Consider the following 11,418-nt stretch of genomic DNA (forward strand, 5'->3'; position numbering starts at 1 on the left):
ACCTCAGTCAGGCACGATTCCAATGGGTGAAAGAACTGTTGTTGGCGCATGTGTGACATTTAATCTACACCTGGAAATGACGGCGGGGCTCTCGTACCCGACCTTGGAAAAAACAAGCTGATGATCGATTTAAACTATAATGAGTACAGTGTATTTGTAAGGTGAAATGATTGCTCGGACCAAGTTTCACCCCAGTAGGTTTCATTAAAATTCGTTTTATGTTGATATTATTCATTTTCAGTACTCAGTATTTGGTTTAGTGGCAAAAATGATTATAGGGAGGAGGGTTTTCTTTTTTCTTACATTCCACTGTATTTTGCACCAGAAGGTTTTTATTAAAATTGGCTTCATGTTGAGACTGTAGTCATTCTCAGTAGTAATTGTTTGGTTTTGTGAAAATATAGGCGTCGGGTATATTCGCCGCCCCAACAACAACAAAAAAACTTTAAAGTTTAAATTTCATCATAATCGTGCCACTATTTTCCCAGTCTGGTCCTGCACTCTGCGTGAAATTGGGCTGAATTGGGCCCCTAATCTGAACTCTGTCTTTTGGATTTGCCTTAGCTTGGATAAGCTCCACTTCCCGAAAAGCCTAACTGGGATTATAGAGATACACGAGTATCTTTATGCATAGAAAAGTCCCCCGTGTACCAGAGAGTGGCGGTGAGCACGTTCACCGATGAAGCAGGTAGAAGTGCTGCGTGAATGGATGGATCAGTAATGACTGAACAAGTCTGATGCCAATCTGATGAGGTAATCTGTTTGGCTTGGGATCTCAACAGGTTCACGAGAAAATGAATCACTGAAGCTCATCCTCAACCCTCACCAAACGCAAGAAGAGTCATGTTTCATGAGCCAGGGAGTGCAAGTGTGCCTCCTCTCAACGAGGTCACTGAACCTTAGCGTTTGACCCCGGCTCCCTTGCTGCCCTACCTTGATAATAAAAGCAGTATTTCTCCCATAACCTTCCTGGAATGCCCATTACTGAGATTAGGCTTCGTCTGCTGTAAAAACACAATCAAAGCCATTTTGGTGGATGAAATATAGAGCTGCGTCTCATGCAAAGAGTCAGGGTTGATTGGTTTATCTGTGGTTTTCATAGTGCTGTGTGGAGTGTCAGAGAATGTCACACTGAACTAGAAAAAGTTGAGCTTTGTTCATTGATATCTGCAGTGAAAAGAGGCTGAATAATCCGAGCAATGATTTCTGAAACTTTGGCTCAGGATTGTTAGAGAGGCTGAATGAGCTGCCATTACAGAAAGATTCTGGGACAATGAACTTCTCATTGCAGAAGCAGGCAAAACTAACACAACACCGGGGCTTACCATCAAGTATTTATTAGTCAGATGACTTATTTTAGCTGAACATAATCCGAGTCTCTCATAGTTAGTGAGACTATTTACATTCTTTACAGAAGTAGAAGCCCATTGCAGTCGTGCAATAATAGTACTGATACAGCATTGCATAACTTTAGAATCAGGGGTCATCAATTCCGGGCCTCGAGGGCCGGTGTCCTGCATGTTTGAGCTTTCTCCCAGCTTCAGCACGCCTCCATCTGATGTTGATGTCATTATCTGGCTTGTAAAAAAAGCCAAGTAACAAGGCCCTTATTGGATTCAGGTGTGTTGCAACTGGGAGAAACCTAAAACATGCAGGACACCGGCCCTCGAGGCCCGGAATTGAGAACCCCTGCTTTAGATGAAGGAAATAATCTGGCTGGGTATTACCACATGAGACTTAACACTTTTTTTTATTTAAATGAAAATTGAGAGTCTTGGTATTCAACCACTCTATCTTCAGCATTGATGACTTAATAAACACATGTACCATGGATGTACCATGATGAGGTTCAATTTCTTTGTTGTTTTTTTGTTTGTTTATTTATTTATTTTTTGCCCCCTCTGGATTAAGAAAAACAATCAAAAAGGACTTAATTTAGGCCCTTTTGTGTGGACAGACAACAAAGTTGCTATAACTGGAGACTCTCAACTATCAAACTGAAAATCCCAGGAGGATATGGACGGGGAGTCGTGACACTCTCAGGCCAAACGTTGTTATTCTCCATTTTAAAATGGCCGTGATGCGCAGTACCAGGGTTTCCAAAAAGTTTCTTTTTTTCCATTTCCACGGAGACGGAGTTGGAGCGTTTTCGAAAGGTTCCACCTTGGGAGCAACTTTGAATTGTCAGTGGCTCCGAGCACAGCCTCTCGGGCCGCAGTGCTCAACCGTGGCACCTTTAAATCGCTCAAATACAAGACAAAAATGATTTCCAGAAAGTACTAATAGAATTTGGTCATTACAACTAACCTAAACCTGACAAAAGGGCTGGTTCTCGGAGGGTGAAAAGTAAAATCATGCCAAAACACGAAACCATATCATCCGAAAGGTCTAGATAAGTGGATAAGTGTCATAAAGATTTAACGTTTCTACATAGCTCCTGTTTGGAAATATTGACCTGTGAATTGTTAATTCGGTTTTAGTTTGGTACGATGTATGTCCTTGCAACTAAATGAGCCACGACCATTTCGTTACTATTTGACGAACTGCCGTGAGACTGGGTTGGATGAAGGCTGATCTCTGATGCAATCAGACCATGTTCAGGCTAATAACTTTGCACTTCCTGTTTCATGGCGTGATTGGCCATTGTCACGCCCCCTAAATGACCGTACGAGTAAAAGTAATTATATGGTTGTGATGAGGGCCGGTCTCTGATGCAATTTGTCAAGTTTGACACCGATCAAACGATGTCAAGGCCTTTTACACGTCACTTCCTGTTTTTACACTACACTCACTGCTTCATGGCGCATCATCATAATAATAATAATAATAATAATAATAATAATAATAATAATAATAATAATAATAATAATAATAATAACATTGTTATTATTATTATTGGTATTGTCATTATTATTGTTATTATTATCATTATTATTGGTGTTGCCATTATTATTATTATTATCATTATTGTTGTTATTATCAGTTATTATTATTATTATTGTTATTATTAAGGCTATTATTATTGTTATTATTGTTATTGTTATTATTATTATTATTATTATTATTATTATTATTATTATTGTGGAATAATGCAGTGGGAAAGAATTAGGAAACAAAGATGTTCCATACTTTTTGTTTCTTATCCAGAAAGATCGGACTCACGTTTCTTACGAGGATAACGTGGGTCACAGAGAAGTTGATTGTTTATTTTCAGTTTTACAGTTTCCATTACTCAGATGTAAGAATGCAAGTTCTTTCTGTATTTTTTTTTTCACACATGACAGCTGGGTGATGATCCAAAGGAAGGGCTTGTCGACGGACTTGTTTATTCAGGCCTCTCTGCTCTGTTTTGGCTGAATATAGGAATGTTGTTTCAGGTGAAAAAAACAATAAAAGAAAACAAAAAAAACACAAAAAGACCGCTCCAAAGGGTCGGACACCTATTATTCTTCCATTTTTAATCAAGATTTTCATACTTACTCAGGAGAAACACTCCGTTTATCTAACTTTTAAACAGGATTTGAGACAGTAAATATTAAGGTTAGTGGAAGCTTGACAGCTGTTTGAGAGGGCGACTGAACTGCGTCTTTGACATGCTTGAAGATCAGCAGCTGACTGACTTCATGCTTAATGATTTCCACACGGTCAGATTAACACGTACGCACAGATATACAAGTAGTATGTGAATTGTATAGCAACCTTGGCTCCAATGCACCACGAGACCCTCGTATATATATATATATATATATATATATATATAGTCTTGGGCGTATTGTGTTGTTTCTGCAACTCCTAAGAACTTCTTATTATTTTTTTAATCAATGTTTTCGTTCAAATTTCTACAATTTGCTTGGTGGTTTGGTCGGATTAGAGCCTCTTTTCGCCCACAGGCCTTATGTTTGACACTCTTGACCTAAAAGAAGGTTCATGAAAACATGCAAATAACATCAGTTCTGGTGTATTTAGGAGACCATAAGAGACAAACACTAATGTTTCCTAGTGTGTTGTGCTCCAACGTAGAACTTGTGCAAGACAAAAGCAACTGAAATGGTTGAAACAAACCATCAGTATAACTGCCGTTGTTCTTTTAGTAATTGTCGGCTGCTCAACATGGTATATAAATGTAATAAAGCTGAAGTTAACCTCCTCACGCCTGGTTAAAATACATCCAAAACAAAGGAGGCCCAACACTTCTTGGGCCTCCCTTGTTATTTATTCAAGTTGAAGGTTTACAGGTGTCAGCAAGTTACTGTAATACAACCGGCCTGAATACAGAATGTCAGGATTCTAAATGCTAACCCCCAAAGTTTTTGATTGATCGGTATCTGTAAATCCAACCGATCACCAATTCGAAAATAGACGACGCAAACTGCTCAATGGCCAGTTGTAAATAACACGTCAAGTTGCGTAGCAATGGAAAGAACAATGGAGAAAGCGAAGGAAGAAACGGGGTGTCCATCTTGGGCTGCGCTGCACACGCAGCATCGTGTGTATTGTTTTTTTTTTTTAAGGACTTTTCTGTTTAAAACACTATGAAGTGGAATCGGGACCATGTGATTGGCTTCACTGAATATTGTTTACGTTGTGGTTTATTATAGTTTATATTTTCATGAAACTGGTTCGCTTTTAAGTAGGAGTCATGTTTTGAATTTGAATTTCTTGTCACAACTTCAGGTGAAGTTGTTGATCCCAGTCCAAGTGGATCAGCGATTCCAAATAAATACGTTCTCTTCTTTACAAGAAAGCACAGGGTGGAATTGAGATAGAAGAATTTCCATTCTATAAGTGACTTTTACAATCACTGTTGCAAAGCAAAGCTTCTTCCAATGAAGTTTTTAGCTTTAGACCACTCAGTTGCTACTATAATATATTATACGTATATTCACAATATAGCAACAGCAATGTCGGATTGGGAGAGTATCGGTATCGGCCGATACTTAAATCTAAAAAAATTGTCCAATGTCAACGGGACATCCCGAGTTAAGAGGCTCATACTTCAACAGCAATTAAAATCCGATTCAGTTGCTGAAGAAAGAAGGAAGTCTTTAGCTATAAAACTTTTTGTGAAAGAAAGAAATGCAAAGACGATGCATTTTCACTTGAAACATTTGACGTGGAAACGGGGCCTTCGAAAACCCAAATACAGAACCGGGATAAAACTGGTGGACATCCACTTTAAAAGCCATAGCAGAAAGGAACTGGATGTTCACAGTTAAGGTACCATGAAAACGTTACGTTCTAAGAAGAATTTGGCTTCAGTTTTGGGACATTTTCCTCAGGTTATCCTGTCATCAGAAACCCTAAATGGACAGGCAAAACCTGGCTCCTTACCAAACGAAAAACAAAAGCTCCCTTGTGTCGATTGAAGGAGCGCCAGTTATGTAGTTATATATCAGGTATCCCTGTAATTTCTTTCCTCCATTCGCAACGTTGAAAAACAGGCCGGAGAGAGGCTAAATGTTCACTGGTTTAATCTCAACGTACAACTTGTCATAGAGAATTCCTGACAGAAAAGTGACTGAATCAGAAATTCCATGAAGACATGTGCCACTGTTGAAGACGAGTCCTCATTTGCTTCCGTTTCATTACGGTTGGAATCAGTTTTGTGAGACGTCTGACGCACTTCACCCAATTCTCTGACATATCTCTCATTTGATCAAACGCAACGGCAAGTCGCTTCGATCTTTTCTTTCCCTATATTGATGAAAAAAATTTTAATATTGCCAAATATGTCACAAAAAAAAAACATCTGTATGGTACTGGATAATAGACCAATATTTTTTTTTAACCAAATCTTACCAATTGCCGATACCAATATTCAGATGCAGTAGTTTATACTGACAACGTTAAATCACAATTAAATGATGTTGCTTTTGTCAAGCTGGTGATGAGACTGCTGTTGTTTTGTACCAAAATAAGAAAATTAGGATTAACATTTAGTTTTCCTAACATTTTAAATGGTTTCGTCTAATCCATCTGAATTAGTGGGTTGCAGGTGAGTCACAGACTTGTGTATTAACGAGAGACAAAAAGAAATCGGCATATTACTATCAGCCTTTCGTGTGGCGGTTTTAATATTTTTTAGGTATTGTTTATCAACAGATACTGGTGTTGCGACAATAATATCGTGAATCCCTAATAATTTTACAGTTCAGATACTTATTAAGTTGCATTTACCTAATTTAAAGCTAAAGTAACAAAGATCGGTCAAAAAAGTTACACAATTAAACCGATATAACTAAAAATAAAGAAATCGATATAACTAAAAATAAAGAAATGACAAGTATGTATAAAGATTAGATAAAATACAACATACCACGAGCCAACTGAAAAGAAAGGTGAGGATCAATTGAATCAAACAAGAAGAACTAAATATTACAATTTAGCAACTATTCTGAATACTGTCCACGTGATATAAAAAAAAAAAAAAACTGTTGTAACTTGTATTCTAATTTCAAAGTTTTAAAAAAAACTGCGGTCATCATCTGCACTTGAAAACTCTAAAAAAAACAAACAAAAAAAACCCCATTATTATTCAACATCTTTCAATCTTATCTTAGGTGGAGGTTGTTGTTGGGCTTGTACAGTATATACAAATGTCAGAATCGATATAATCCTTCTTTTTTTGTTTTAAACATCGTGTTCATCCATCTGTGGAGGGGCTTGTTTTGTGCTCCCACAGCGCTTCAGTTCCTTGGCATGGGGAGGGAAACGGGACAAACATTAACCCCAGCTGTGTACACTTGTACACCCAGTGCCGCCTGATGCTTTTTTCCAACAACAAACGCAACACTTGCGCTTCAAAATTCAACCCGTCCTCAGATAGATTTCTTTTGTTTCGACGACAATTCTATTTTACACTTTGAAGTTCGGTTCCGCTGAAATATCCCGTTTGTTGTGGAACACCATGCAGCACCCTGGTCATTCCACATTCCACAGTGGCTTATACAGTTCAGCTCCTGATGCCGCAATGTGAGGAAATCACACTGTACTTCTCTTCACCAGGCTGTGTTTGCTTGTATAAAGTGTGTTTTCTCGACACTTCATTGATGCCACAACTCAGATAAGAGTGAATAGAAATTCTGACTCACCCCAAACGCAGGATTGACTGTCCCCTGCTCCCCGAGTCCCAGCTCGATCCTCTCCTCGGTGGTCCGATGCATCGTCGACTAAATGCCAAGGTGCTTCGTGGTTGATTTCGTGGGCTTCCCACAAAACACACACAGCGGGAGTAAATCTCCAACCGGCCGCAGATGCCCAACGTGAACAACCGGCTCAACGTCGCCCGGGAAACTCAAGTGTGGCCGTGGCAAAAGCGAGCGGCTCAGTTTATTTTGTAATCTCCCCTCTCGGCGCCGAAAGGTTTCTGCTCTGCTGCTCAGTGAGTGCGAGCTTTACTTTACTCGCTCTTACTGTCATGTGCCTGCTGTTGTGTGACGACGGATCCGATGAGAGGAGACAAGCACGTTTGTCACATGAATCTTTGATTTGTCACAGTCATCCGCCCAAATGGAAGGTTTCGAGGTGAGACATTGGGAGAAATGTGTGAAGGGGCCCCCCCCGGGGGGGGGGGGGGTCTTCTGGTGTTCACCACTACAATGAACACCTTGTGACCGCCGCACACAGTAGATGCTTGACAATCCTGAGGCTCGCATTGATAACTTTAATGATGCTCTATTCACAGCCGCTCAGTTTATTGGCAGGTTTGGTTGAGGGCTTCTTGAAAAACTCTTTAACACAATTTTCTGATGTTGTTCCTATTTTTTGTTTTGCTGTTTGAAGAGATCAAGTTGAAGAATTCAAAAATATTCACGAGTCAGAGCTGGAAAACTCCTGCTTCTGTGCTTTCGTGTGTGGGGAGTTTGCATGTTCTCCCTGTCTGGATTTCCCCCGTTACACTACGTGATTGTTGTCACCATGATGGACGTGCAGGCAGTGCATTTATTGCAAACGCTCGGCCATCTTCAGGTTTTTAGACATCGCATGAGCCGGAGAATCTAAAGCTGATACGTGATCTCTAAAAGGGATGGGAATGAGAAGCACAGTATAATTTAACATTTTTGATGTTATCTGTTAAATCCAGGACGAGACCAAGCTTCTGGACTAGTTAGAGGCAAAAGAGATCTGAGCTTTTAATTTATTTTTTTTTACGGATAAAGCCGAATTGCAGAGGTTCTCTTATGAGAAAATTACGGCGTGAAGCTTTATTTTTTTTAGGTCAGGTTGAGTAGGCTTCTGTTTAATTCTTGATTTTATTCATCACTGGATAAAGTAGGTCTAGCTTTTCTATTCTCATGGCGTGAAGTCATCATGATCAAAAGGGTTGTTAAATACCAGTAACAGGGTTTCCTCATGGTTGAACCCTCCAGATTTTCATTTTTCGCCCAGACCCTTTCTGTGAGACAGAGACTGCCTATATGACTACGTTTAGTCCCACTTCACTTGCAGATTCACGGTGATCTGTTTATGCTTCTGTAGCTTTGGACTGTAGCTGTTGATGTCCCATCATTTTATTATTTTTTTTCTTCACAGGTAGTGTGAACCTTGTACACAGAGTGTTTTTGCTACAGCCACTAAGATAGAACATCTCATTTCACAATAGATGTCAGTAGATGTCAGTTTATAGGTTGTTTATTGTTGTTGTTGTTGTTGTTTTGTTTGATTTGCTTGATTTCTTTTTTGTTAAATGGAAGTGAAAGAGAGCAGCAATTTCCATGTATGTATGTATGTATGTATGTATGTATGTATGTATGTATGTATGTATGTATGTATGTAAAAACCCACTTGGTAAGCTGTATATCTGTTTCTTTTGGAGGTTAGTCGAGCACAAAAGCAATGGTGCCAACTACCAAATAGGCTGGAGCAGTATTATAGTAGAGATGTGGGATAAATTAAACTTTCCATTTTTAAAACTAATCTTAAAATCCATTTTCATTCCTTTAATGCAGCTTGAGACTCTGCTTCGGTTTTTATTCTTGCCATTTTCTTAATTCGTTTTATTGTTTCACAATTTATGTTGTTAGGTTTTTGTATGTAGGGCACCTTGTTTCTGCTGTGGTGGGTGGCGGCTGCAGAAAGCCGCCCCGAGGAGGCGGGGCTCACCAGCGATCTCACCCATTACTGGTTGACACCGGAGTGACTGGCATGAAATTAAACCAATCAGCATCATTTATGTCCAAGACTTGGGGCGACTTTTTAAATCACCCCGAGTTCAGTGATTGGCTTAAAGTCAGTTCTGATTTGTTCTCACATGTTTCTACCAGATGTTCAGATGAAGACAACAAGCGGTGAGTCCCTGATTATTAACTCTGTCACTTCTCTTCTAATTCACTCCTTTGAAAGAAGAAATTTGGCTGAAAAGCTGCAGGTCAGGTTCAACTTTCTCCAGTAGTGTTATTTTTAAATGCACACAAACAAAAATGTGTTCAGAATTTTGCAAATGTGTGCAGGTTTGTTAATAATTAGAATTGGTTACATATGCTCATATTTATTAATGACTGAAAATATAAGAGCTTTAAAAAGCACACAGTTTATTTTGCACATCTTTTTTTTTAGGTTTCTTTCAAAGAATTCTAAAATGCTTTGAAAGATGTTGTTTGAAAAATATTTAGTTTTTCCTAAACTCAGACTAACTGTCATTTCAAGTAAACCAGCCCCAAAACAAATTCATTTTCTAAAAGGGACTAATGAAGCGTCTTTGTTTACAAGTATGTTAATAAATGAGTCTTAATAAGTGCTCTCTATTCACTAGCTCTTTAAAAGAACTATAATGTTTCATCACTGGGGTCTCTCACGATCTAAAAAAGGCAAGACTGTTGTAATGTGGTTTATAAACCTACTTACTTAAATGAAGTTGAATAATAATCACGAGCCCCACCTAAGAAATCTATAACCTGCTGCCACTGTTCTTACTGTTATGTCTCCATTAAAAGAAACCAAAAAAACGTTTCCTCATTTGGTTTCAGTGACTCCAGAGTACCAGAGTGGCATCTTGTAGATCTGTAAAAATGTCTTCCACAAGTGTTAAATGCAGATGTGATCTGGTGACCATGAAGGGAAGAGCATATGATTTGCATCATTTCAGTCTCATCAAGCCACTCAAAGACCAGTCATGCCCTGTTGATGACGACATGGCCATCTTAAAAAAAGACCCCTGCCATCAGGGTCGAAATGTTCTTCATAACATGACAGTGGTCACTCTCAACAGCTCTTTAATGACTTGCAGTAATCTTTTCGTCACAGGGATCTACTGACCCCAGACAATGTCGGCATAATGTCACGGAATCCCCTCATGACAGGACTAAATCATCAAGGTTTTCCCTTTCATTGGTCACCCGTCTGTATTTATAAGGAGCAATGCTGTGCTTGATTATCAATTTCACAAGTGGCTTGATGTGAAAAATAGAAATTCAGTCTGGATACGTGGCTACAAACACCGACACTTTGAGTAACAAAACAATATCTCCATACCAAATGGGAACCCCTTCGACTGGCTACGAGAACGTGAAATGGATTCACTGTGGTGTTGTGGGCGATTTGGAAGTCCTCTCATGAGGGTGGTATCCATTGTGAAAAGGTTCCCCCAGGGTGAGGGAGGTGTTGGTCCATTTTTGTATTGTAATTTATCCGTCTTCTATACCCATTCCAACGTGCCTCCAGGCCTTCACGGTGAAAGTCTACCAAAAAATAGTTACCACATGTTTTCCTTCCATCCATCCATCCATCTTCATTTTGAGCAATGGGGATTGAACATTTGCACATGTGTATTAGTTCTGCAGGTGCCTGTAAATTGCCCATAGGCGTAAAAGAGGCTGTGGCTCATTAGGTAGGCAGTCATCTTTCAATCAGAAGGTTGCAGGTTCAATTCCACATGTCAAAGTGTCATTGAGCAAGACTCTGAGCCCTAAACTGCTCCCAGTGGGTGGCTCGCGCACCTTACATGAAAAGCCACACGCATTGGTTTCAAGCTTTACCCTTTGGGATTAATACATTTATTCTATTCTATCAGTCTTGGTCTGTGATGGCCTTGGGAACTCACCCTAATTTGGATAATGCGATTATGCACTGTTGCCCCGCAGCAGATTCCAACCTGGAGGTTTTTAGTTTCAAGGTTGCATATTTTTTCAAGTAATATCTTCCCACAGTCCCAAAAAAATACATGCATTATGTCAGGTTAACATTCCTAAGTCCTAGGGGGGGAATTCAGATATTGTACACTTGTTGGAAGCTACTATTTCACTGTTATATATCACTGCTGAGTTTTAGTCAGATAATAGTTGAGGTCAAATTTGCAAAAGCAAAACCAGTGCCATCTTTGGTCGACCTTTACGGATCTTGAATGTGTGTTTCTGCACGACTCATGGTCCATTGCCTATTTGTTGTGCATCTAAGCCCGAGCAATATATTTCTATCAATGCT

The 11,418-nt window shown here is 39.3% G+C and overlaps 1 protein-coding gene across 1 annotated transcript in view; it reads right to left on the minus strand.

The window, feature by feature from the left end:
* LOC308116520 (solute carrier family 23 member 1) overlaps positions 1–7,163 on the minus strand; it is a gene marked incomplete at both ends in the record, with an annotated part of 79,562 nt that extends 72,399 nt beyond the window's left edge. The window contains one exon of the mRNA XM_080474769.1: positions 7,092–7,163. Coding sequence (XP_080330895.1) covers positions 7,092–7,163 — 72 coding nt within the window. The remainder of the gene's footprint in view (positions 1–7,091) is intronic.
* Positions 7,164–11,418: the final 4,255 nt, after the last annotated feature.

This window comes from Lipophrys pholis (genome assembly GCF_963383615.2).
Source record: "Lipophrys pholis genome assembly, chromosome: 11".
In the NCBI taxonomy this organism is placed as follows: Eukaryota; Metazoa; Chordata; class Actinopteri; order Blenniiformes; family Blenniidae; genus Lipophrys; species Lipophrys pholis.